This window comes from Talpa occidentalis, unplaced genomic scaffold (assembly GCF_014898055.3).
Source record: "Talpa occidentalis isolate TD23 unplaced genomic scaffold, MPIMG_talOcc4v2.1 talOcc4.4, whole genome shotgun sequence".
Lineage (NCBI taxonomy): Eukaryota > Metazoa > Chordata > Mammalia > Eulipotyphla > Talpidae > Talpa > Talpa occidentalis.
Window position 1 is genome coordinate 1,982,478 of NW_023604295.1, and position 27,040 is coordinate 2,009,517.

General features: G+C 61.1%; 1 protein-coding gene across 1 annotated transcript; it reads right to left on the minus strand.

The window, feature by feature from the left end:
- Nucleotides 1-4,193: 4,193 nt before the first annotated feature.
- Nucleotides 4,194-22,537, minus strand: MX2 (MX dynamin like GTPase 2). The gene is made up of 14 exons (XM_037524922.2): nucleotides 22,481-22,537; nucleotides 20,781-21,007; nucleotides 20,035-20,227; nucleotides 19,270-19,407; nucleotides 17,600-17,754; nucleotides 15,878-16,016; nucleotides 14,520-14,718; nucleotides 11,833-11,911; nucleotides 10,133-10,255; nucleotides 9,706-9,847; nucleotides 8,154-8,312; nucleotides 7,557-7,633; nucleotides 6,577-6,828; nucleotides 4,194-5,369 (listed from the first exon to the last, which is right to left on the minus strand). The coding sequence occupies exons 2-14, from the start codon at nucleotides 20,892-20,894 to the stop codon at nucleotides 5,130-5,132; spliced, it is 2,010 nt and encodes a 669-aa protein (XP_037380819.1). The 5' UTR covers nucleotides 20,895-21,007; nucleotides 22,481-22,537; the 3' UTR covers nucleotides 4,194-5,129.
- Between the last annotated feature and the right edge of the window lie 4,503 nt (nucleotides 22,538-27,040).

The following is a 27,040-nucleotide window of genomic DNA, read 5'->3' on the forward strand; positions in this document are numbered from 1 at the left end:
CATTTTCCTTCTTTCCTTTTCCCTTGTCAATAAACCTTTTATGAACCTTCTGTGTGTGCCTGTCATGGAGTATTCATAAGACCCTTGTAAGCACGCGGGTGAGGACCCCTAGCCAGGAACCCGTTCAATATCGGGGCTGCTCTATAACACAGGGAGCTCCCTCCAACTTGGAGTCACGCTGGCGGCCCCACCAGCCTTGGCTCAGGCTAAGATGCCTTGTCTCAGAGGGGATGGGCCAGTGGGGCGCGGCGGGGTGGGCCGCCCCCTCCACCAGGTGGGCCTTCCTGCACAGAACCACGTGCGTCAGCAGGGTGGAAAGTGCTCCCAGGTGTGGCTGAATCAGCAAACTGCAGGACCCCAAAACCCCGGCACCTCCCACATGGGTGATACTGTGTCCCTCCCTTGAGACTGAAGGGCGGGTCCCCCAAAGGTTATGGGGGCCTCGGGGAAAGCTTGCTGTCTCTCCACCTGCCTGTTTCCGAGGAAGCCCTGCTTGTGCCCGGAACCACCTGCTGCTTCCTCAGCTCATTGGTGCCTCCCAGTCACACTCCATGCTCCTCTAGTTGCTCCGTGCTCCTGGGCCCCACCTGGTGCAGCCACACCTGCCTCCTGCCCTTGCTCCCCCTCCACGAAAGTGCCTCTGGCCAACGCAGGACGTTCACAGGGAAGCAAGCATGGCCCGTCACACGATCCCACCCCCCTACACCCGCCCCCTTGCCTGTCTTCCCTTGGCCCTGTTCATCCCCTGCAGCCCACTGGCCTGCCCCACCACAGGGAGGGCTGAGCTGGTGTCATGGTGACCCCAGTCCTGTGCACCCACGTGTGGGCCCCAGCTCCAGTGGTACATTTCCCCAAAAACCTGTGGGAAACTGATAGCACCCTCCAAAGGGGCTGGGGTGCCCCACTGCAGGGGAGGGATGGGGTCTTCCAACCTGCTCTGCTCGGCATGTGCAGCCCACAGCACCCTCCTCATGGAGTCCCACACGCTTGTGTGGATGGGTGGGAGGCTCCCCAGTTAGGGCGCTGCACCCCACACCTGCCGGGCTTCTCCTTAGAACACAGCTTCTCGGGGCTCTCCCCAGGCCCAGACTTGTCTCCTCAGAACCTCATGCCCCCCACACCTGCTGGGTCGACCTCAGCCTGTCTTGGCTCCTGGGGGGGTGCATCCTGCCCTGGGCCAGTCAGACCCTCTCCCCCCCAACCCCCCCAGGGTGCAGCACTCGACAGATGTTCCTATGAGGAACGAAGGGCGTGTGCGCGAGCACAAATGGCCGCATGAATGGACAGCGGAGTCCAGAGCGCTGGCCCGCGGCCCGGCCTCAGGGGAGCTCGAGCTCGGGAGCAAAGCCCCAGGCCCCTGGACTTTCTTTCCAGCCCCTCCCCCGCCGCCCCCACAGCGCCCATTTCTGTCAGTTCAGGCTGGATTTCGGTTTCTTTTCTTCCTTTTGGTTTCCAGAAAGGAAAGTCAGCCAGCTGGACCAGCCTGGATGGAGTTCAGGGGCGCGGGAGGGAGCTGGGAGGAGCAAGTGGTGCTGGGAAGGGCGGGGAGGGGCAGTGCTGGGAAGGGCGGGAGGGGCAGGGCCTGCGGAGACCAGCCTGGCTGGGAGGTCGGGCAGAGCCTCAGGGCCAGCAGCTTGGGAACCCCAGGAAAGCACCTGCCTGGGGCAGAGCTGCCTTCTCCACGCTGCGGGCCCTTTTGTGCCACCCAGGCCGGTTTTGTCGCTGGTCGCTGGTCAGGGACCACTGCCCATATTGCCCAGACCCGCCCCCCAAATCAATCTGCATTTTCTGGGGCTTCTCCCAGGAGACATTTGCATCCCTCCTCACTGGGGCTGCCTGGTCAGGACCAGCCAGAGAAAGCCAAATCCCCACCCGAATCCGGCCCCTTCTTAGCCACCTCCGCTTCTCTCCCCCAGACCCCAGGCCTCCGCCCTCTGGAGCCCGCGCCCAGGGCTGTGAGGCCACCCCCCTGCACCAGCTGCGGGCGCCGCTCGCTCTCACTCGTCTGGGTGGGCTTCTTGGGCCTGCACCCCACTGGGAACCAGACCCTGAACCACAGTCAGCAGGGGAGGGCGCGTGTGCACGCGTGCGTGTTCACAGTGACAGCGGGGGAGGGCGCGTGTGCATGCGTGTGCATGTGTGTGTGTCAGGTGTGTAATGTGTGTGGTGAGTCTGGGGTAAGAAGCAAGAGCAGGGAATACATCTTTGTTTTACTCCTGCGTTTTGTTCAGGGGCTGTGCCCGTATGTGGGGGCGGGTGTGGAAGCCCCCAGTCCCATCTGCCCCCACTGCTGTCTGCTGAGCGGGGCCACACTGCCCGGCCTGCCAGGCAGGGAGGGCAGCTAAGGCCTGAACCTGCCCACAGACTGGAGGGGTGAGGGCGCCGGTCAGCTCTGAGAGGTGCTGTGGCAGGTGCCAAGGGTGTGGCAGGCCCGGGGGAGAGGGGTGAACGGGGGAGGAACCCGGCCCCGTGATGAGGGGGGGCTCCTGGGTGATTAGACCACGAGCCCTGCAGTGCTGGTCGCCGTGGTCAGCTTACGTGGTCAGGTCCAGACCCTGCTCTGACCTGCTGGGACGTCAGGTGAGGGGCGGGTGCTGTCCCCCAAGAAGCCTGCAGGGCTTGGCTTGGAGACGGTCTCTGTGGATGTGATCACGATGCTAAGGCTCTGGAGAGGCGGCCATCTCATCCGAGCCACCAGACCCCGGGGCTGGCGTCTGTAAGAGAGAGGAGGGGACGTGGAGACACAACGGCCAGTTGAAGGTGGACACAGAGACTGGAGGGAAGCCAGGCCAAGGAACCCCGCGAGCAGCTGGAGCCCCCAGAGGCTGGGAAGGGGCTGCACAGACTCCCCCCGGCCCCAGGAGGAACCAGCCTGCCCAGTCCCTGACCTTAGACTCTGGACTCCAGAGCCTCAGAGAAGAAACTTCCCTGTGATAAACCCGCAGCGGGGGGCCTCTGCTGCGCAGCCTGAGAGACACGTGGACTCCCTCCGGCCCTGGCGCCTTCCCTGGGGCTTGCAGCTGGACCAGTCAGGACCAGTCGGGGCTGGTCCTGAGGTGGGGAATCAGAAGCCTTGACTGCGTGTATACACACACGTGCGTGTGCCTGGGTGTATACACTTGTACACGTGTGTGCGAACGTGTACGTGTGTGAAATACATGGAACCATCGAGGGGAGGGTTGGAATATTCAATTTATGGAACAAATATTAAATATCAGACTTCATTTTTCGCAAGCTTTATTTTTATTACAACATTTATAATAAGGAGTGAGCCAGGAGGCGCGCAGCGGGGCTCGAGACCCTCCCTCGTCTCTTCTACTCTGTGTACACATGGCCCGACTCACCCAATGAGGGGAAAAGCCACATCAAAAGACGTGAAGGACGCCTACACTGGGGCCAGCGTTGTCTTCGAGCCTTTCTTCTCAGAATCGTTACCTTAAATGTTGCGACACAAGTGGCAGGAAACTCAGGCAGGGGCCCCGACCTGGCCACTCTAGTCAACGCTACTCAAGTCGTGGAGCAAGCCGCTAAGCCAGATAAAAATTAAAAGGCATCCAAATTAGAAAAGTACAATTTTCTCTGCAAAACATAAAGATTTCACACCAAAAAAAAAAAAAAAACCCCGTCAGGACTAATGAACAGTGCAGCGAAGCAGCAAGATACAAAAACAACACGTAAAAATTCATTACATTTTTGTGAGCTAACAGTGCACAATCAGAAAGGAAATGAAGAAAACAGTCGCGTCTACAATGGCCACGCGCTTCGGAGTGACCACGGAAGGGGAAGCGCGTCCACTGGACATGACACAACGCGCTGGAAGGAACCGCAGGCGGGGACAGGCACAGGCCGCCTGCGCCAGGGCCCCTGAGGCTGCAGCTCCGGCAGGTCAGCACCGCGGGAGGGATCGACCCCTTCGGTGCGATTCCAGTCAAAATGCCAGTGACGGCCTTTGCAGAGACAGGACACCCAGCCTAAGATTCATGTGGGTTCTCACGGGACCCCACAGAGCCAAAGCAGTTTCTGAAAAAGCAAAGGCCGAGCTTCTCAAACTTCCTGACTTCAAAACTCACTACAGCGACAGTCCTGGAAAGTGCGGCTCGGCCTCCAGGCAGCCAACCGGGCCCAGCGCAGGAAGGAGAGGACGGAGCAGGAGCCGGGACCCCGCCCCGCGGAGCGCAGCGGGCAGGACGGTGGGGTCGGTCGAGCCCCACGGGAGAGGGCGGGCTTTTCCACAAACGGTGCTGGGAACTGGGAACAGGACACCCGCCCGTGGGAGGCAGCCGGGCTCGTGTCTAAAGCAGACGCAGAGGTTGGCTCAAAAAGCGTCCAAGAACTGCAGGTGAGAGCTGGAGGGAAGGCGCGGGTGGGGGCTGCTCGGGCGCGGGCCCGGGCAAGGAGGCCTTGTGGGTGGCGACGGCGGAACCTGACCAGGAAAGGATCTGCTATGTTTTGGGTCCGGAACCACAGGCTTCGTGCACATGACCTGCGGCACCGGCTCGGCGCGGGAAGTCTGCGGCCGTGGCGTCACTCGCGCCCGAACCCCGTCCGGGAAGGCCGCCGTCGGGGAAGCAGCTCTGTTCTTCCAGTCCAGAGACGGACGTAGCGGTGACCTCTATGCTTTTCAAAATACGGTTTTCCTTATCAAGGATCAAATTGCAGGACTCGAGACTGCCGTGGGGGCTCATCGGAGCAGAGTGGCGTCCCTCGGCTGTCGCTCCTGGCCGGCTGGACACATGGTCCAGCAGAGGATGGCGCACAGGTGACCAGGCCAACTGCCTCTGAAAGTGGCCGGCGGGGACACCAGCCCCACAGCCCACCGCTGGGACTCCGTGCTGGTCTGTGGTGTGGCCGCCACTGAGCGCTTGATAGCGACGAGCCGCGCTAGGGGCTGGAAACGAGAGGGACGATGCTGATGCCCCCCTCCGAGGACCATGGGCAGGGCACGCTGGGGGAGGCAGGCCGGGCCACAGCGGTGGAGGCAGGTGGGGCGCAGGGCGAGAACTGCGGGCCTAGGAGCAGCGCCCCAGAGGACTGGTGCGCAAGAGGAGGGTCTGCCCACAGGAGAAGGGGCCTCCTGCACCACCCCTCGCAGGCAGCGCAAGGAGGAAGGACCTGAGGGGGAGCAGCAGCTACCCCCTGGAGCTGGAGAAATTATAGAGCGCCTGCCGGGCCTGGGCCAGCCGGTCGATTTTCTCCGTGAGGAAGATCCTCTTCTTGGCGGTCTCGCTGTGCTCCTCCAGCAGCCAGGAGTAGTGCTCCCGCTCGTGCAGCACCTGCAGCATCACCCCCTGCAGGTCTTCGCTGCTCTCCTTGAGGACGAAGTACTGGATGATGAGCGGGATTTGGTTGGAGAGACGATTGCTGGTTTCCTGGAAGCGGGGGGAGAAGGGTTGGCTGGAGGGATCCCCGCCCCAGCTCTGTGGTTCTGGAGGGAAGCCTCGGGGTTCTTGGATGAAGGCAGGGTTACCCCGCTAAATCTTGCCGGTCTGTTGTCCCCACTCTGGGGCCACCCACAAGTCTTGGCAGGTTTCTCTCTGGGCTTTTGTACCCAGCTCCTCCTTCGGCCCTGAGGAGTCACCTCGTGGCTCAGCAAACCCACACGACATTCCTGCCTCCACCTAACAGGAAGCCCTCAGCCCCTCTCTGACCCTCAACCCCTCCCTGGTGGACCTTCTGACCCCACGGCCCCCGGCAATTGGGACTCACTTCAATGCCCCTCCTCATAGGCAGACCCTGTTTGCCCGACAGCCAGACCCCATGTCCTGTAAGCCTACTTGCTATCCTCTTAAGAAAGGACTTCGGGGGGCCTCCCTGGTGACGCAGGGGTTAAGTCTCAGCACTGTGAAGCTGTTGCAGCCTCTCCAGCACGAGTTCAATGCCCAGCCAGGGAGCTACCCACATGGCGCGGCAGACCTCTCCTGACTCCCCGCTGCTCCCCTCAGCAGTGGATTTTGGTCAGTCTGCCTGTTCTGCTCCCCACTCTGTCTCTGGGGAGTCCTCTCACCCCCACATCTCTGGTCTGTACCCCAGCTCTTGTATGCATAAATAAATACATCTTTAAAAAAAAAGAAATGAAAGGGTCTTGGAAGCCCCCACCCCGCCCCCGCAGCGCCTCCTCTCCACGCACCCTGATGCTCTCGCCCCTGGATGCGGGACTGGGAGCCTGAAGTCTATTGGGGCAAGGAATTAAGGTAAGGGAATTTTCATCATGTTTTGCGGGGTGAGCACACTACAGGCGCACCCCACAAAAAGGCTGAGCACTCTGTAAGCGCCCGGAGAAACTGAGTCAGTGTGAGCAATGTGAGCACGGGTCGTGTTTGCCGAGGCTGTGGTGGCGCCGTCGCGATTGACACACAGCGTAGGTTTTATCGGACTTACAAATTAGAAGGGATGTCGGGTGTGGGACTGAGTTTGAGCACAGGCTCTGCTCATTAAAAACCCAATGGGGCAGTCACGAGAGGGCCTGCACGGGGTCAGCGGGCATCACGATTCCAGCCGTGGGGCGCCCATACCGCGGAAGGGGCTGCAGAAGGGGCCACCCTGACGGCCCCTCAACTCGTGCCCCTGCACACTCACCAAGAAATACGCGGTCATGTGCACCCCGATTTCAGTGAAGGAGGAAATCGGAGATTTCGCCTTTGAAGGGTGGGCGCCCTGCAGACTCGCAAAAGTCTGGACCGCAGGGCTGAACGTCTCTTCCCGGACCTTGCTCAGAACCAGGCCGTAGATGCTGTCATCGCAGTAGACCAGCTGCTCCATGCTGAACTGAAGCCGGATCAGGTTTTCTGCTGCTCCCACTTGTTTCTGTGTGATGCTTTTGATCTTGCTCTGATTGGATAAGAACGAGAAGCCTTGGCTTCTCCCCTCCCTACACCCCTGCAGTTTCAACAACTTCAAAACTGCTATTATGCGGAACATCACACTTAAAATAACCTTAGGCCTTAGGAGGCCTGAGGCTTGACAGGAGCTTCAGGGGCTGCCAAGCCTGGCGGGCCCGCCCTCCCGCAGGCCCCTGTCCCACCTGACTCATCAGCTGCTCGGAGAGGACACTTAAGTTACGTGTAGGAGACGTAATCGAAGTTTTTTTTCTGGCTGCCCGGAGTGACAGAACGAGCTATTGATCCACTGGCCCAGGCCAGGCCAGAGGATTTTTTGTCCTGAATTCAAAGGGAGCGGGAACACCCTTCTCCCCTTTACTGCAAGGGGTTCGAGCTGCTTAGTGGAAACCCACAGAGCTCCGGAGGGGCCTTGTAGGCCCTGCTGTCCTTTTGCTAGAAAACGATTCAAATCGCCAACCCGTCCCTAACCAGCCTTGTGCTCAGGCCCCAGCGGCAGCCCCGCGCTGCCAGGCTGCGGATTGGAGGCCGTGGGCTAAAAAGCCCAGGAGCACAGGCCAACGGCTCCGAGAGGAAGCACAGCAGCCGCCTTCCCCAAAGCCGCCTGCCCAGTCCCACGGCCGGAGCCTGGGCTCGTGCTTCCAGACCACACACCCAGAGCCACGCGGGGCCAGACGCGGACAGGCCGCCGGACGATGGGCAAGCAAACTGGGCGCTCACCTGGACTACTTGATGCAGGTTCAGAAAATCACCAAAACGTTCTTTGGCTGTGTCGATGAAACTGAGCTCAATCATTTCTAATGCGAGAAAGAACAAAGACACAGTGAAATGCAGGTGGGGTGAGAAGGGGTAAAAGACACAGGCAGGTCGCGCCCCGTCGAGGGCTCAGCTCCCCAGATCTGCAGCCCAAGAGAGAAGGGGGTGTCAATCCCAGGGAGAGATTAATTCCTGCCATCTTTGTGGGGTGTGCGCCTCTGCGGGGTCTGCGTCTGACTCTCCCTTGCGGGCCCCAAGAGGGTGAGGCGTGTCGGGGCAGGACAGACATCTAGAGGCGAGGTTTCATGCCCGGAAGTGGTCCTCCCCTTGGTGTGTGAGGCCCCTCTCCCTGCTGGCCCCCGCCCCCCACGCCTGCGCTCAGGACACCGAGCCGTGGTTGGTCCCATGTACTCTGCAATTCACAGCTGTGTCCATGCCCCGCCTCTGGCCCTTGACTTGAGCCGCTGTGTCCCATGAGTCTGTCTATGTTGATGTGTTTGCTGGGCCAGCCTGCGAGGCGCCCAGGAGCGGGGTCCCCGAGACGTGTGGGAGAGGCCTCACCCGCAACGTTGTGCAGCATGGTGAGGGCGGGCTCGACCAGCTGGCTCACGTACTGCTGCACGATGGCCTCGAAGGTCTTGTAGCTGGCAAACCCGGGGAGCTCTTTGCCGCGATACTGCTCCTCGTACTGGGACACCTCCTTGTGGACAATGGTTTTCACTGCAACAACAAACGCATTCACCACCGCGAACCCTAATCATCCCACAGGCGTTCTGACACCCCCTCCCAGGGGCACCTGCAGTGTTGTTTCTACTTGGAGTTTTTTTTTCATAGTGAAAAAATATTCATGGCCTGATACCACTTTTAGAAAACACGAATTTTATTCTATGAAAATATGTTGCAATTTTAAGTCATCGCCCTGAGAGAGACATTAAGACTTCATAGTTGGGGGCCTCCCCGGTGGCGCAGCGGTTGAGCACTGGGTTGTGAAGCTGCCCGCAGCCTCTGCAGCACCAGTTCGATCCCCGGCTGCTCCCCGGCCACCGGAGGAGGGTCCCACATGGCGCGCAGACCCCTCTAGCCGCCCGCTGCTCCCCTCAGCAGTGTGCTTCGGTCCTTCTGCCTGCTCTGCTCCCCGCTCTGGCTCTGGTGAATTCTCTCACCCTCCCGTGCTTCTGACTGTACCCAGTGCTTGCATAAATAAATAAATAAACAAACAAGCAAATAAATAAATCTTTAAAAAAAAAATAGAAATTCATAGTTGGTAGAAAAGGGGCCTCCCTGGTGGCTCAAGGGGTTAACATGCAGCACTATGAAGCTGCCCGCAGCCTCTGCAGGCAAGTTTGATCCCCGGCCAGGGAGCTACCCACAGGGCGTGGCAGACCTCTCCTGTCTCCCCGCTGCTCCCCTCAGCAGGGGATTTCAGTAGATCCACGTGCTCTGCTCCCTGCTCTGTCTCTGGTGAACCCTCCCACCCCCCACACCTCTGGCTGAACCCCAGCTCTCGTACACATAAATAAATAAATCTTTAAAAAAACCATAACTGGTAGAAAAGGGTCTGATTCGTTCAATGAAAATAGACACCAAACATTCTTGTAAGAACTTGAAGATCTTCCAAGAACACGCCCCACTGTCGTTGGGGTCTTGCCACCAAAGTGGATAGTGCTGGTATCAAGTGCCGGAGCACAGGCACACATCACATGCTTGCACACACCTGTGCACACACCCACACCCACACACATGCTCACAGGCCTCTGGTGGGGGCACCACTGGAGCCCAGACTCTGCCTGGCAAAGCCGAGAGGTCCTTGCCCCACCACTGCCCCCTTTGGCCTTGGGCCGGGGGGAGAAGAGAGGGGGAGCTGGGTGCGTGCATGGTCTGTCCTCACAGCACGGCGTGAGGAGAAGCAGAGCTGGCCCAGCTGCCTCTGGTTGGGAGCGAGGGCCTCGCTCTGGGCAGGCCGCCTTGGGGGTAGGAAGCGGCTGGCGGTTGCTGAGGCCCACGGCCTCTGGAGCAAGCATGCTCTGCTCTGCGCACACGCTTTAGGTGCCAGAGGCAGCTCTACCTCGGTGAGTACGAGACCCCTTTGGGGTCACCCGGCCCCAGCACTGACCTTTTTGCCTATGGTCTTGAAGGATGAGCTCCCACTTGTTAAACTCTTTTCTGACTCGGTTACATAAACGTATCTCTTTCGCCTTTACAGTTTCTTCTCCTTCTATTAACTTTTCAATGTCACGGTTGAACCCCTTTATTTTCTGAAAATGACGTTAAAATCATCAATCTATGCTGAATTATTTTAAAGAGCAAGGACATGGTGCTGCAGTGTGGGGTGCCAGGGACTGGGGGGCTGCAAGGGGATCAGCTCATGGGCCCGCCCCCGCCCCCAGGGTAGACCCCTGGAGTGCAGCCCCAGCAAAACAGGGTCCCGGCCCACCCCGGGAGGGACACTCAGAGGACCGCCCCAAGCCGGGCCGTCTGCAGGGGCCTGCGGACAGAACCGGGCTCCGGGCGTGGGAGGCGGCGGAGCCCAGAAGCCTCACCTCTATCAGGAACAACAGCTTGTGGCTCTCGCTGGTGGGGATGCTGGACCCGCACTGGCGCAGCTCCTCCGTCGCCTGCTGGTAGCTCTCCCTTATTGTGTTGTCTAAGAGCGGGAGCGATTTCTGAACAAAATAACAGAAACAGTGAAGGGGTGTGGGTGAAACGCTGCTGGCAGCTTAGTTTACAGGCAGATCCCACTGGAACGCCAGGGGCCCCGGCTTGCCCGTCACTGTGCGGGGCTTGCCGGGACGGGGCCTGCCAGGGCGGGGAAGGCGGCACCGGGTACGGAGCCCTGGGTCCTGCTGCACAGTGGAGGGGCGCCTGTGGGCCCGCGGGGGCCTTTGGTTTGGTGGTGCTCTGCGTTCAGAGGACAGCGCCCTGGAATGGCTGTAAGGCTCCTCAGTGACCGTCTGTGGGTGACCAGCCAGGAGCCCCAACTGCGATCGTGGGTGCTGGTGTCAGGCTGGGTCCGGGCTTAACGGTCACCGCTGCAGAGGACCATGAAGACTGGGACAAGGGAGGACCCGGGCCCGCCAGGTGGCTGCCCGTGGGTCATGCAGGCGTCCCAGGTCTGCAGCGCACGGCGGGACGCAGACCCGGGGCTCAGACGAGCAATTGCTGGTGTCTCCGCTGAGCTAGGAGGCACGAGTTCCAAAGGTACCTGCTCGCCACCTCTGCAGCCTGCCCAGGCGAACGCGGCAGGTGCAGACGCCTGAGGAGACCGGAGCCAAGCTCTGCTGTGGAGAGTGAGCTCCCTGCGGCCGGCGTGGGGGCGGGTGGCCGGGAGGCGTCCGTGAGGAGCAGGCCCACACATTGGACAGGGGAAGTTCAGCAGCTCTCACGGGCCCTTCTGCCCTTTTTTTCCCTGGATAATGTGACTCTAGAGGCAGAAATGGATTCACCTTTTCCTGATTTTCAGATGATGATCATCATGGTTGTCTTGAGTCTCAAAAAATTTTTAAATGGTACAACTTTTAACTTCAAATTATTTAAATGTGGAGAAATAGTATCCAGACCCTGGGTGTTAACAAGCTCCCCAGGTGGCTCACACAGAGGGGCTGGAGCGCCCTGGCCCCCGGAGGGAGGCCTCCACCGGGGTGCCGCATCATTCCTCAGGGCCTGGGGTGCAGGCCTGGGCTCAGCTGCACGGCCGCAGGTAACAATCAGCCTTCCCTGTTGCTCAGCCCGGCAGGAAGCCCCCCCTCCCACCTGCAGGCCCTACAGATGTGCTACATCTCATTAGGCACCAGGGCCCCCTCTCCTTAATGATGCCATGAGACCTTGCATGTGGTTCCCATTTTTGAGAACCAGGAAAAACTGAACACTATTTCTTACAAGTTTGAGGTCGGGGAAATGCTTTTACACCATGAAGTTAACAACCCACGAAAAAGAAGGACAAGTTGCTAAGCCGGCGTTGGTTCCTTTGACACCGCTAAACCTTCATCGCTCTCCTCTTTGGCTTTTTTGCTGCCTCCCAGTGGACTGGTTCAACTCTTTGTTTCCGTGTCAGGGAAAGACACTCTCCTATGAGCCTCTGACCTTGAGGGTTTGGTTTTCAGAATGTGCTGGTTTGCTCCTTTGGGCAGTTTGGCAGGGTATCTTAGCCCACTCGTGACCTTGGGAGTGACTTGAGCAGCTTTGGGTAGGAAGCCCCAGCACTGGGCAGTTTTTAAAATTGCAAAGCAACCCACTGACTCACAGTGATGTGTGAGATGAGCTCGGCGGTCAGCTTTTCTGCCAGGCGGGGCACTGTGGCCTTTCCATTTTCCAGGAGAGCCCTGAAACAAGACACAGCTTCAGTTTCTGGACTGGGCTTGGAGCATGGATTGGTGAACTCAGCCCTGGGAAGGCCACCTGCCCTCAGGAAGGCCAGGTGGAACCTGAGGCAGATGGGTTCTAATTATGGAGGGAGACTATACCTCACAAGCATGGTGCTAGGAACGTTTTGGTCGTTTTCTCTTAATCATCCCAACAAACTCATAAGGTTAATGATCTTTTTATCAGGCAACAAAACAACCTAACTTTGTATATATAAAGTGGTTTGTCCAAATTCATATTTTATTCTTCTACTAATTTTGTATCCCCAACAGTTAAACGAAACCCAAGAAAATCAAAGCTCGAGGCATCATACTTCCAGATTTCAAAACATATCACAAAATTATAGTGATTAAAACAGTATGGTACTAGCATCAAGAAATAGATATTGACCCATAAAATGGACTAGAGAGACCAGAAATAAATGCATGCACATATGGCCAACTGACCTTTGATGTCAAAAATACACAATCAGGAAAGGATAGTGTTTTCAGCAAATGTGGGGAAACTAGATATCCATAGGCAAATGAATGAAGCTAGACCCTTATCTTATACCAGGCACAAAAATCAACTGACAATTGATTAAAGGCTTTAATTTAAGACCTGAAACTATAAAACTCCTGGAAGAAAGTGGGGGAGAGCTTCATGACATTGGTCTTGGAAATGATTCGGTGGATATGACACCAAAATTTCAGGCAAGCAAAGCAAAAAATAGACTAAACTTTAGACTAAAGTGGGGACTACATCAGACTGAAAAGCTCCTACACAGCAAAGGGAATGATCTACAGAGGAATAGGCAGCCTATGGAACCGGAGAAAGTACTTTCAAAGCCCGTATCTGATGAAGGGTTTATTACAAGAATATATAAGAATCTTCTAAAACTTTATAACAAAGACAATTAAAAACCCAATAATGGGCTAAAAAGTTGGATAGAAATTCCTTCCATGAAAGAAGATATCAATGGCCAATAAGTGTATGAAAAGATACGCAAGGTCACTTATCAGCTAGGTGCTGCCCATCAAAACCACTTCCCGTCTGCTAGGATGGGTCTTGCAGAACAAAACAAGCGAAAGGCAAATGCAAGGGAGGACGTGGCGACCTTGGGCGCCTGGGCGCTGCTGCAGCTGTGTGGGGAGCAGTGCCAAAGTGGCTCAGAAAAATTGAAAAGAGGACAGCCATGTGATCCAGCAATGTCGCTTCTGGGTACATATCCAGAGGAAAGGAAACCAAGATCTCAAAGAGACAGGAGCACGCCTAGGCGTGCTTGTCCACGTTCCGGAAGACGCAGACGCAACCTCAATGCTGGAGGCTGGATGGATGGATAAATGGAACATTCCACCCCGAACAAGAAGCAAGTTCTGTCGATGTGACAGCGGAATGAACGTGGAGGGCATGCCGCTGAGTGGAGCGAGTCTGTTTGAGAAGGGCGAACACCGCGTGGCCGCACACACGCCAGAGTTTAAAATAGTCAACCTTGTAGAATCAGAGGGTGGCATGCGCTGCAGGGGCTGGGCATGGGGAAGTGGGAGTTATAATCAGCAGGTGCAAACTTTCAATCAAGCCAGATGAGTAGGTTCTAGAGAGTTCTACTGAATGACACTACATCTACAGTTGGCACTAAAGGGCTTCATAGACACTGAAGTGTTTCACCACTATCCATTTCAGAGAAAGAGGCAGACATGGAAGCGCGAGGTGAGTCGCCTGCCCAGGACCACACCCCAGGCAGGTGGCTGCAGCAGGTCTGCTGATAACAGGAGTTCAGGCGGGACCCCGGGGGTCACTGCACTTTCCCTACATGTGGCCCCTGGACCAGCTGCATCCGCCTCCACGGGGGGCTTTTTGGAAACGCAAACCTTTGGATTCTGACCTCAGAACCCAGGGCCAGCCCAGCCAGCGGACACTGAGGAGCGCCTACAGGCCCTCAGAGATGAGGGCCCCACCGCAGGTCTGATCGCGGTGACTGAGGGCAGAGGACACGGTCCTGGGAGAGAGAGGAAGGGAGGTCTGTCTCCATGCACTCACCACCCACGTTTATAAAAGTGGGATGACCGGGGCCTCCCTGGTGGTGCAAGTGCTTCAGCGTCAGCACTGTGAAGCACTCCAGCCCTTGCAGCAGGAGATCGATCCTCGGCCAGGGAGCTACCCATAGGGCGCAGCAGACCTCTCCTGTCTCCCCGCTGCTCCCCTCAGCAGGGTATTTCAGTGGATCTGCCTGTTCTGCTCCTCATTCTGTCTTTGGTGAGTCCTCTAACCCCCCTGCATCTCTGGGCTACACCCCAGTTCTTGTATGCATAAATAAACCTTTAAAAAAAAAGAGTGGAAAATGTAAAAAAAAAAAAAAAGGACAACCCTCTCCTGCGTGGGTGTTGGTGTGGGGCTCAGAGGATCATGCAGGAGAGAGCACTCTGGGAAGCCACAGCGGCCCCCCACCCACCCCCGCACCGGTAATGCCATCAGGGGCCACTGGGTCGCAGGGCCCAGAGGAAGCAACCAGATGGAGTGAGCCGGGGACTCTGGCAGCAGAGCAGGAGGGCCTGGGCCGCCGGGCAGGTGCCGCTTCCGGACACTCACCTGAAGTGCGGGTGCGTCTGGAAGAAACTGATTTCCTTCTCGGTGGCCTTGGCCAGGCTCTGCTTGTTCATGATGTCCTGCTGGCCCCGGCACTTCACGATCATGTAGCCCTTCTTGAGGGGGAACACGTGGTTCTGAGCCACATTCAGCACGTTCTTCTCGGCTCCCTTGTCCACCAGGTCGGGCTTGGTCAGGATCCCTGTGGGAAGGCGAGACACAGGGGGACGGGCTGGCATGGGCGAGGGGCTCCCGCATGGCCAGGATGCAGCCCCCACAGCTGTCCCCGGCTGCGAGGCCGCCGGTTCTCTCCCTGCCTGTCTCACAAGTCTAGAGGCTGCTTCCTGCGCCCGCGGGTACCGGGTACCAGGCGCCCCCCCACATCAGACCTGTGCCCCCCATCGGGTTCTGGCCCAGCCTTCCTGCTCAACGGGGCCGGAAGCTCGAGCTCCTAATGTTTGTGGCCCATGAGGCCATCACCGCTGCGTTTCGGCTCACGGCGGACACCTGAACGCCGCCTCCTGGTCCTGGCCTGACCCCGGCTCGGTGGTCACGGCCGGCCATCTCGTCTACCTCTTCCCGCAGCACCGGCTCCTGGGCCAGGGAGCTGCTGGCTGAGTCTAACCGTCCTGCCCGAGGGCGTCCTTTCCGCCTCGAGGTTGTCACGCAGACGGTCGTGCTATGGGAGCAGCGCCTCGGGGAGGGGAGACCACAGCCCGGAAGGCCCTTCCCCGGCACCAGAAACCATCCACGAAGATCCCTGAGCACGTGTTACTCGGGGACAAAGTATGAGCGCATAAAAATTGAGGCTTGCCAGTGAGGGAGGCCCTGGTCACCCCGTGTCTTGGTGGGATCTGAGGACAGCGGCCGGGAGGACCAGGTCGCCGGCTCTCAGGCTCATTCCTGCACTCGTCCAGGGAGAGGGTGTTTTATAGGGGATTTAGGGGTGCCCAGGCCCCTGGAAGAGCCAGGCCAAATATGAATTCTGCAGACGGGCACCACAGAGGCGACTGGCAACAGGTCCACTTGTCACCCAGGCCTCTCGCACCCAGAGGTGGTGCGAACGTTACCTGTGCAACAGTGGAGCTGACGGCCTTTCTGCTCCCGGACCCTCATGGGGGACACGCAAGGCAGCCTGGCCCCACATCCAGAATGGGGGTGAGTGCAAATGAGGGACAAAGGAAGAAGAAAACCTCTAAATCCCGGCCACACACCCACGCCTGCCTGTGAGTGGAGATGGCCCTGGCCCCGGGTTCTCGCTGGGACAGAGGAGCGTGGCCTTTTCAGAGGCGGCCACATTCCAGCACCTTCTAGACCGGTGTCTCCCTCCCCTCTGGCTGGAGCTGGCTCCCCGTGCTCACCCAGGGTCCTGTCGCCGTCGGGGTCCACCTCCCGCGCCATGCTGAGCGCCTCAGTAGTGGCGATGTCCACGTTGCAGGGCACCACCACCAGGTTGATGGTCTCCTGCCTCTGGATGTACATCTTGATGAGGTTCTTGATCTGGGGCCAAGGGGCACAAGGAAGGCACGTCCTGGTCACCCCAACGCTAGGCAGGGCGGCTGTCCCAAGTGCAGCCCCTGCTGGCCTCTGGGCTGGGACTCGGCCCGGTGCCGCCCCAGCAGGTCCACCCCCTGCCCGCATCAGGCTCCCTGGTCTCCTCTCCCTGCAGAGCCGCCCTCCCCCCTGACGCCTGAGTTGCTGCCTCTGATGGGAGGAGTGTGCTCATGCGTGCGGTGTGTGTATGTGTGTGTGTGCAGGGGTGCATGCATGCGGGGTGTGTGTGTGTGTAGTGTGTGTGTGTAGGGGTGCATGCGTGCGTTGTGTGTGTGTAGCGTGTGTGCAGGGGTGCATGCTTGTGGGTGTGTGTGTGTAGTGTGTGTGTGCAGGGGTGCATGCATGCGGTGTGTGTGTAGTGTGTGTGTGCAGGGGTGCATGCTTGCAGTGTGTGTAGTGTGTGTGTGCAGGGGTGCATGCATGTGGTGTGTGTGTGCTGTGGGTCTATGGGGTGTACGTGGTGCGTGGCGTGTGGTGTGACTGTAGTGTGTGTGTGTGTGGTGCGGCTCTACGTTTGGGGTGTGCATGGTGCCCCCAAAAGCCGTGGGCCCTGTCGCGATGTGCCCTTCCCCAGCGGCGGGTGCTGGGGCGACCCCGGGCATGTCCCCGCGCAGTCCAGCCCAAGCCTGGCACCCCGCCCGCGGGCTGAGGGGGCTCGCAGGGGCCATTTCACTAGAGACTCCAACGTCCTCTCGGACGCAGGCGAAGGGAACGCGGGCGAGGTTCCCCTCAAAAGCCCGCGCCAGCGCCCTTTCCTTCCGCATGGGAGCCTGCAGGGCAGGTCGCCGGGGACAGACGTTCTTACATGTCCGTGCAATTCAGTTCACTCCTGCGCCATCCTGTGGGGTCACTTTGTGACTCACAGAATCTCGGGGCAACGACTGCTCCCCAGAACAGTCCCCTGGAGGAGGTCCTTCCAGTCATGAAGCAGTGGGGCGAGGAGCCCACGGGTGCCCAGCGGGGCGGCCGGGGGGCCGGAGGGGCCAGGCTCAGGGTCTGGGCCTCAAAAGAGGGAGCCGCCGACCCTCTGTTTCAGGCCATCCCCATGTGAGGATAAAGGCTCCTCAGACTGAGCAAGTCGACTCGTTGCAGGTGTTTCTGGTAAGTTCCTGGCTTTTCCCAGACCCTGCCCTGAGGTTCCCTGATGGGGGCGGTCCGCTTGGGTCGCACTATCTCCACCCACGGTGCTGGCCTCTCCTGCCCAACCAGCGGTCAGCCTGTGCGGATGAACGCATGTAGGGTCAATCGTTTTTTAAATTACTGCTAAAATTAGCAGACTTCAGGTAAAATCAAACTGCTGACATGCTCAGAGCATCAGTGCAGCTGGTAGCCCTGGACCTGGGCCCGCACGCTGACCCCCACCCCGCTCCCCAGGGATGGGCCGGGCCTCGTCGAGCCAAGGGCCCTCCTATTGCTTCCCTGACCCTTCAGTGGGGCTGGGGCCACCTGCACACTTGGGGACACAAGCAGAGTCCTCAGACGTCTTCTGATGTCAGCACGACAACCCCCCTAGTTCCAGACAGGCTCACCTGCACCCCAATGTCCGGGGGCTGGTTCCCCACAGCCAACCTGGTGATGCCCGGAAGGTCGATGAGGGTCAGATCCGGGACCTCGGGGGAGGTGATCTCCAGGGTGATGAGCTCGTGGCTGATGCCGACACCGTGCCCAGCGATGGTGTTCTGGGCTGCGGAGGCCAAGCGGGGAGACCCAGGGTCCTCATGAGTGAGCGTCTGAGAGGTGACGCGTGTTCGGGGCACAGGACCCCACAGCCCCCTCCACCTGGCACGAAGGCACACGGGCCAGGTGTTCCCTCTGGGCATTCGGGTCTGGCTCTCCTTTATTCTTTGTACTGTTTCCCGTGGACGCGGTGGCTTTAATATACACCCACAAATTCTTCCCACTGCTCCCCTCCCAGGTGGGGTCCCCAGTGGCTGGGCTGGAAGCACATCTCACAGGCACCGTGGGAGCCCCCGGGTGGCCAGGCCACAGGGCATGGCGACTCTAGGGGTCCCTTCATGAGGACCCCAAGCGACGCACAAAGGGTGGAATTGAGGCCCTGCAGGGACCAGCCGGTGGCCCCTCGCGAGTGGCCACATGGCGCTGAGGCCACATGGGGCTGAGACTTCCCAGACCAAAAGATGGGCCCCCCGAACCAGGACCTGTGTCATAGAGAGACACCTGTGCCATCCAGGAGGCCCGTGGCCAGAGGGTCAAAGGTCTGCTTTCGCCTGCAGGCAAGTCCAGTGTTTTGCACAAGGAGCCCTGTGCTTTCAGTGTGCACTGCGCCCCTGAATCCTGTCACGGCCCCGCCCGGGCGGGTTTCTCTGCTTTCATGGCATCTGACCCACAGGGTGGGAGCGGGTGGGGGAGGGGTCTGGGTAAAATCCAGATGCCCACTCGGTGGGTCTGGGGGGTGGCAGTGATCCTGCCCTCCGCCAAGCCCCGGGATCCTTGCCACTGGGGAACTAGGGCCAGGCTCTGCAGGACCTGCTGACGGCTGGAGACAGACTGGGGGGCCTTGGTGAGGAGATGTGGGTGCAGCCGTCACATTGCAGGGTGCGCGTGCAAAGGACAAGGTCAGGCCACAGAGATTGAGGGTCACCAGCTCCCGGTGGCGGGGGGTTGTCATCAGGCCACTGGCTAAGGGCTTCCTCGATTGCCTCGAGCTGGCCGGCCTGCCCTGCCCGCAGCCCGACCCCAGGCACCCACACGGTGAGGGTCATCCTTTGCCTGCTTGCCTGGTGGCTGAGAGCAGGAAAGGGGAGAAGCCTGGGGTACAGGGGCAGGGCTGCAGAGGGGGACGGCCCTCGGCCCCTCCAAGGGACACAGAAGAGGATGCCGGAGCCACTGAACCTCGGGGACTGAATCTGGTAAACTTTGCTCACTGACCTGTGGGCAGGCCCATGGCGGGAGCTGTGTGGACACAGGGTGACCAGGCCCTGGCCAGCAGGGCCAGCAGGGGTGTGGGCTGGGACTGGGGGTCCTCCGCAGGACACCGCCCCCCAGAGGAGGGGCAGGAAAAGACCCAAAGGAAGAGCAGGAGGGAGCCGGAGGAGGTGGAGGGGCAGGGTGGGCGGCAGCCCGCGGCAGAGCCGGGAAGGAAGGGCAGGGCTCCCCGGTGGGACTGAGGAGGCCCCAAGGCCCTGGAGGGGCAGGCGCTGGGCCGCGGCCCCCGCAGAGCCCGCAGCGGGGGACCCACCTTTGTTGATCTCTGACTCCACCCGCGAGGGGTCCTGCAGGCTGAGCACCACCGTCCGGTAGCTGAGGGTCCCCCTCCACGGCGCCCCCTGCAGCTGCTTCTTCAGCTTCAGCACCAGCGGGCACCTGGTCACGATGCCTGAGGGACAGTTCCCCAGAGACCCGCGTCACCCTGAAGAGGAAGCCTTCCGGGCGTCCTGGCTCTTCCCTCCCCAGGTCCCCGCGCCCCCACGCCCTCCCCTCTGCCCAGGACGAACCCCTGCCGGGCCTGGCGGGTGTGGGGGCGCAGGCGGAAGCTGGGAGGGGGACCCTGCAGGACCACCCTCTCCCCACCTTGACGACGCCACGTCTTCTTCATTTCCTCTATAATTATTTTATCAAATCCTACGCGCGCAGCGGCTGACCCTACAGACACCCTTTCCTCTCTCCGGGGAATCCTGCCCACGCCCTCCCCTGTCACCGGACGTTTCGAAACGCGAGGAAACGCTGGAGAAAGACGCCGCCATCCCCCGGCAGGAAGGTGAGCAGCGCAGCTGCGCGCACAGGCAGCCCCAGGAGCCCCCGGGGCCCAGGCCTGGCGCTCAGGGTGCCGAGGCGGCCAAGGGGCTCAGCGCGGGGCCGGGGGACAGGCAGACCCGCCCCGCTGAGCCGCCCGGGGCCCGAAGCTGGTGCCGGCCTCTGCGGCCGTGGGACCCGGGTGCTTTCGCCCCAGGTGTCCGGCCGCCTCTGCGGGCACTGCTGACCTGTCCCCCCCCCCGCCACTCACCGCTGCCTCGGGGCAGGGCGACCCCCGACAGGGCCTCCAGCACGGAGCTCTTGCCCGAGCTCTGGTCGCCGATGACGGCGATGGCGGGCAGGGCCAGGTCCTGCTCCACGCCCAGGGCCCGCAGGGAGTCGATGAGGTCGATGCAGGGCCGCACCTTCTCCTCATAATGGTTGAACAGGCTGCTCTGGGGCCCCTGCAAGAGGCAGCCGGGCTAGGAGGCCTTGGCCTCGGGGATGGCCATTACCCCGGGAACTGGGGGCAGAACGGGTGGCGGTGGTGGATGGCAGGGCTGAGGGGTGGGCGGCAGGGGTAGGGGTGGGCAGCAGGGGTGAGGGGTGGGCGGCAGGGGTGAGGGGTGGACCTCACATGTCCTGGGAGGCTTTGCTGCTGCCGCGTGGGGGCTGTTTAGATGGGGAGGGGTGGAGGTGGGTTGCCAGCAGCGGGGCCTGGGGTTGCCAGGTGGGGGCGGGTGGTTGCAAAGTCCCAGGGAGGAGCCAGCGCCTGGGGCAGAAGCCCCCACCCCCATCCACAAGGGCCATCATTGCCCTCGCCTGGGCCTCTCTCTGGGGCTCTCAGAAGTACCCATGGGGGCTGGGCGGCACCAGCTGAGCTGTTGGGTTGGACCAGACATGTAGGTTCTGGTACCGTGGGGGAGGGGGCACCCCACAGCCACTTAGCGCCCTTCCTGAACATCCCTGCACCCAACCGACCGCTACCATCTGTGGGCCCCGGTCCCCTCCCTGCACCTGCTGGTCCTGGGAGAGGCAGGGGGGGTCCTGCGTGCCCTCCTGCGGGGCTGGGGCTGTCTCTGCCTGTCTCGCTGCTGCCTTGTGGGGCCGTGGGTGCTTCAAGTAACTCATTTCTTTTGGGTGGTGTCAGGAAGCGAAGACAGAGGGAATCGGGGACGGTCAAGATCCCGGCCGTCACGCGAGAGCTGGTGCCCGCTCGGGGCCAGAGGGCGCGTCCAGATCTCCTGCAGGGACAGAGGGAGAGGCCCCTCACCAGGCGTCCTGACCTCCCTTCAGCCACCCCATCTGCAGGCCCCACAGGGGCCCAGTGCCCGGTCTGCGGCCCTGGGGCTGGGACATGTGTATGTGTCTGTCGCCTGTGGCTCAAGAGACAGCAGCCCGCAGGTGTGGGGAGGCGTGTGGGGAGGCAACGCCAGCTGCCCCAGCCCCCGGGCGCGCCCCTGTGGTCACGCTCCTGTCTCCTGTTCGCCATCTCGGCAGAGAAAGTGGCACCAGCCCCCACCGTGCTCTGCCCCGCTGGTCGCCCCCACCTGGGCCCGAGCTCCCGAAGGCTCAGAGACCGCCCCGCTGGACGCAGACCCACGCCAGCAGACGCTGGGCCTGGGACCGGTCCCTGCCCGATGGGAATGAGTGGGGGGTGGGCGGCGCGCCCTGTCAGCCAGGGCAGTGCAGGCGCCTCATCTGGGGGCAGGCGTGGGCAGATGGAACCCCTGTGAGGACCTGGTCCCTGGGCGGGCCCAGACCCCGCGACGGGTGATCTCAGGGGCAGCAGAGAGAGTGGACACAGAGCCGCACCAGAGAGGCTGGGAACGGGCTCGGCCCCACAAAGACCAACATTGCAGAAGCCAGAGACCCCGGGGGCTCCTTTCTGAACCACCCACCCGGAGAAAGCTGTAGAGCCTCCCGGCAAAGCCCCATCACCCACCCCCAGCCGGTCACCCCACCCCCATTCGCAGCTGCAGGGACGGACAGGTCACCTGGGCTTCTGACCCACCTGCTGCAGACCTCCCGTCCCACGCGACCCCTAGGGGTCAGAGAGGGCCCGCGGGGTTCACGGCTCAGAAGCGTTTATTGTAACAGGAGAGAGCTCAGAAAGCCCGGGGCTGAGGTGCATGCCAGGGGATGGGGAGCGGGCCACGCTCTGCAGGGGCGCCAGGCCCGGCCCCTGCATGTCTCAGCCGGGCCCCGCAGGTTGGCATGGAGGCTCCATGACCTGGACAGTTTCACTCCCGGCTTCTGACCGCTGAGCTGCCTCCTGCACCTCAGGCTTCGGAGGTGGGAGACAGCTCCAGCGCCATCACCAGGCTGGCGCCTTAGGTGACCAGCCCCACCCTTTGGTCACCTTGGGGTTAAGCCACGGCCGCCTCATTAACATAACAAGTCGCCTCATTAACATAACAACACAGCCTGGTTGCTCAGGAAACCCCGAGGTCCCCGAGGGGGACCAGCTCCAAAGCACACATTATTGCAAATCACAGCATCAAGGGACCGCGAGGCCTCCCTCCCAAAGATGGGCCCTGAGAGAGGGGTCCCTGGTCACCCCTGTGGGGCCACAAGACTTGGCCAGATGCAGGAAGGGGGGTGGGCTGTGCCCCAGGCAGTCACCCCTTTTCTAGAAGGTGCCCTGAGTGGGTCTTACAAAGGCAGAAGCTCACCGCTTTGGGATTGTGGGGCTCCCCTCCCAGCCCGACTCCTACCTGCGAGCTGGGGACAGAGCCTGCGAGCTGGGGACGGAGCCGGCAGCCGGACACCGGCCTTCCTCCACCCCTTTATATGGGTGTGAATCACTCCTCCCCATTGTTTTCCTGGAACCAGCAGATTGAGAAGTGAAACCAAACAGTCAGGCCACAGAAACGAAACCAGAAAAAAGAGATGCTGAAGCACCCTTGCCAGAACCACACCCGTGGGTGCCCGGTCAGCCCCTCAGGGGCCACTGACCGCCTGCAGGGAGCCCAGGCCGTGGCTCTGGGGCCCGGGAACCTGCACTGCGAGCCAGGGGGAGCCACCGGAGGACGTGGTGGCCTGGGGCAGTGGCGCCCTGGGGCTTTCTGCCTTCTGTGCTGTCCAGCACGGAGGCTGCCCAGTGTCCCAGATGGGGCCTCCCCGAGGCACAGAACACGCTGGCTAACTCCAGCAGCGCGGGCTGCTCAGGCGTGTGACCTGCCAGAGCTGAGACCCCCTCTGGCCTCAGGCCCAGCCAGACCAAGGCCACCCTCTGCCAGGGTCAGCGCTGGGTGCCGGCGTTCATGCACCCGGAAATCACCCCGGGAGCACATGCCTGCCCCATTCCTATAGGGAGACTATCTGATTCCTACAGGGAGAACCGAAGCCCCCAAATACTTCTGACATAGGATTTTTTTAGGTGGATTATTTGTAAGAGTGAAGCTGATACAGTTAACAAGTTTGTCTTTCCCCCATTTTTTGCAATTCCCCTTATCTAGCATTAACAGGATTGATGACTTGTCTTTCCCATTTGTTGCAGCTTCCCCTCCCCTTGGGAAGAAAAACAAGCTGGCGCCCACCGGTTTCCCTGCAGACCCTTCCCCCTCGCCCTAAGGAAAACAAGTTGGCGATCACCCCTCTCTGTGCCTCCACACCTTCCCCTTCCCTTAAGATGAAGGAGCTGACACCCATCCAGCTCCCTGTTGAGCTGGCGCCCACTGTCTCTGTGCGGACCCCTTCCCCTCCCCTTCCCCTCCCCTTCGCGGACCCCTACCCATCTCCCCCTGTATAAATACCCCTGCCCGCTGCCAAAGAGCAGGACGGTGGTTTTTCGGACATGAGTCGCCGCCCTCCTCATTTGTTGACAAATAAAACCGCTTTCCTTTTCCTCAAACTTAGTTTCCTTTTATTGGCTGAGGGAAACTGAGGCCAGCGTTGGGTAACAAAGCCCCTGGGTTGGAAGACCTCCCTCCGCCCCAAGGCGCAGAGCTCCACAGCTGTTATCGCAGAGGAGAGCCAGGAAACCTGCCGCACCCACTCCCTTGTTTATAGGGCTGGCGCGCTCCCCCCACCCACCCACCCACCGCCTTTCTGCTCCCCAGAGCTTTCTTGAGTGGTGGTGGTTTTTTTTCTTTTTTGGCTGATGGTGTTATTTAAGGGGGGCACTTGGTGCCAGTTCTTGGAGAAGCTCCCCTTTCCTGGGTCTCTCCCACGCCCGGAGGCATCTGCAGGTTGTTCAGTCCCTCCTGTGACCTTCCTCTAATGGGGAGAGGGATCTCAGCCAAGGCCCTAAGGGGCTGGAAGGAGCAGATCTCTCTTCCCACAAGGCCCCAGCTTGGAGGTTCTCCTCTGACAGGGCAGGGCAGAGGCGTGAGGGAAGGGGGAGGGGTCAGGCATCCCCACCCTGGTGCCCCAGGAGCCCCAGGTGCAGGAGAAGGAGTCCCCCGCTCCAGGCCCACAGCGCTCTCCCTCTTAGAACTAACTTTCTGACCAAGGGAAAGCCAGGCCGAGTCCCTCCTTGCCCTGCTGAAGGTCCCTGGGGGCACGCTTTCCTCTAGAGAAGGGGTGTCAGGCTTGGAAGCAGCTCCAAAGACGCTGGGGCCAGCGGCTTTGTGCATCATCCCGAGGCCTCTTACACTAGGCCTGCTCCCCCCGCCCACCCCCAGGCTGCTGCTGCTGCTGCTGGCACAGACCCAGGCAGGCACAGAAGCCTCTAGCTGAGGCGGAGGCATTAGGGGTGTCCCCACACTCCTGTCCACACAGCACGCAGCACCCCCTCCCGCCTGCCCCGACTCCAGCGGCCTCTCCTGGAGGGCTGGCCAGTAGAGTTAGGGTGTAATTTCCATAAAAAGGGAAGGTCCCTGCTCCCTGCCCGTCCTGTGAAGCTGGGGCAGAGAAGTGGGAGGAACACCTTGCAGAGGCCCCGAAGAGGGCGCCCACGGAGACCGAGGAAATCGCACTTCTCAGCACGGGGCCGGGTCAGCGACGGGCGTCCAGACGCGCAGACCAGACACTTGGCGGGGCTGACGGGGCGGCCTTTACCTGGACTGGGCTTTGAATTTGCTCCTTTCCTTCCAGACGCCTTGCCCGTCTGCCCCTGTCCTGTGGTCCCTCAGAAGGTGTCTTAGATTTAGGGCAAGCTTGGGGGGCTCAGGGAGCCCGCTCTGGGCCAACCCTGTTTGCTGGGCATTGCCCACCGGGGGCTGGGGAACTTTGGGTGTTTAACTGGAGACCTGCCTTCCTCTCGCTGTGCACACGAAGCTCCTTCACACTTAGAATACGCTTTGTCTTTATGGGGCGGATGGCAAAACCCATTTAAAGCGAGCAAGTTTGGGGTCCCGGGGTGTCCCTCAGTCTCTCCGCTCACACAGTCCCTGGCCAATGGAAAGGGCGGGGTCCCTCCTGGCTGTGGTGGGGGGGGGGTGGTGACAAGCCCCAGGAGTGACAGCCCCAGCTGCTCCCCAGGGCAGGGCTGCCGGGAGCGTGAGGAGGCTGCTGGTGGGCAGGTGCAGGCCTCCGCGGGGCGGCTGGTGTGCAGGCGCAGGCGGCTGGGGGGCAGGCGCAGGCCTCCGCGGGGCGGCTGGGGGGCAGGCGCAGGCCTCCGCGGGGCTGCCGGGCCTGGATGCGGCATCACAACAGCATCAGACGGTGAGCAGAGAAAAGCAATCAATTTAATGACGTGTGTGTGGAAATTGTCAGGGCTGCAGACTCTCAAGGCTGAAGGCGGGGTGGGGGGTGGGGGTTGGGGCTGCCTGACCTGATCTGGAGACCTGGGTGCCAGGAGAGGGGGGCGGACTTCTGACCACAGAGGAGAAAGGGGCGACCTCCTTCCTGGGAGAGCAGACGGGCTTCTGTGAGGGGCGCCGCTAAGCCCGGAACCATGAAAGGGGAAGCAGTCTCGGCTTCTCGGGTCAGGACCCGGCAGAGCTGCGGGCGGTGGCCCCTCCGTGGGCTGGGGAAGGAGGGAGGACGCGGGTGAGGACAGCTGCTTCCTCCACTCTGCGCTGGACACTGCACGCGGGAGCCGGGTGTTGAGGGGAGCCCACTTGGACCCCCAGGGCCTTCAGGAAGCTGTGGCCTGGGCCCCAACCTGCTGGGCCTGCTGAAGGTGGCGGGAGCGCAGTCTCCGGGACTTGCCCACGCAGGAACCAGGCCTGGACAATTGAGGGTACTGTGCCTGGGTGGGGGCACCCGTGAGATGGCTGGGGGCGGGGTGTCTGGGTGGGGGCCCCCAAGAGCTCTGGAGGGAAAGAGCTGCCCATACCTGGTGCCATTTAAGACAGATGCGTGTCCGGAGACCAGGAGTCCAAGGTCTGGGGTGCCCCACACCCCCGTAGGCTCTGGGAGCCGTCCTGGGTTCCTCTCCCCGCTGCTGGGGGTGCTGGCCATCTTTGGGGTTCCTTGGCTTGCAGAAGCCTCACCCCGATCCTGTAGCATCCTCCCCATCTGTGTGTCCAGGTTCCCCTTAACAGGCCCCAGCTACCCCGGTTCCCAACCACCTCTGCAGACCCCGCCCCCAGGCCGCAGCTCCAGCAGGGGCTCCGCCAGCTTCTCCTCCTCGGTCTGCAGACCCTGCTGCAGAGGGGCTCCCCTGCTGCCCGAGGGGCCGCGTGCAGCACCCCGCGATCCCATCCGGACCCAGCACGCGTGACCATGGCCGCTCCCACTCTTGCCCTCCCAGGGGAGGGCGGGGCGGTCACTCCCTCAGCGGCGTGTAGCTGACTCTCCAGTCCCCAGGGCAAGGGCATGTGCAGATGCGGGGCTTGCAGGGCTCCTGGCAGGGGCAGGGCTTTGGGGGTGTCCCTGCTCTCAGGCTCCTGGCCTACGGGTGCTCCTCCAGGGGCCCCACACCCGCGCAGCAGCGGGAAAAGCAGGGGTGAGCCACTGGGGCTTGAGTGGTCAGCGCCCTGGGGATGCTGGAGGTCGGGGTGGGCTGTCCCCGTGGCTTTAACAAACATTCTTCAGCCAAGGCACAGCACCCTGCTTTGGCTCTCCTGGCGCTGGCCTTGGGAGGTCCTGGCGCTGGCCTTGGGAGGGAGCAGGGCTGTGTCCTCATGGCTGCCAAGCGCCTCCAAGGAGCTGCCTCCTGAGAGCAGATCCTGGCCCCTCAGCTCTCCTCCACACCTGCTGGACAGAGGCCCCCCAAAATGAAGGCAGAGACGGGGTCTCCCTCCCCATCAGCTCGGGGGTCGCCGCTGGGGGTGCCCAGGTTTATGGAGAGAATGAGTAGGGCCAGGCGCCGGGCTGCAGCTGACCCAGAGCTTGCCCGGCCCTCTGCGGGCGGCTCATTAACTGGGGAGGGCGGTCCCCCGCAG

What these genes read in the sequence shown, in the direction of transcription:
- MX2 (XM_037524922.2), bottom strand. Translation starts at nt 20,894, where the DNA reads ATGAGTTACTTGAAGCACCCACGGCCCCACAAGGCAGCAGCGAGACAG. An exon ending in CCCCGGACATTGGGGTGCAG is followed by an intron (nt 16,017 to 17,599) that starts GTGAGCCTGTCT and finishes CCTTGGCCCCAG; the next exon opens with ATCAAGAACCTCATCAAGAT. An exon ending in TCAAGACCATAGGCAAAAAG is followed by an intron (nt 8,313 to 9,705) that starts GTCAGTGCTGGG and finishes TTGTTGTTGCAG; the next exon opens with TGAAAACCATTGTCCACAAG.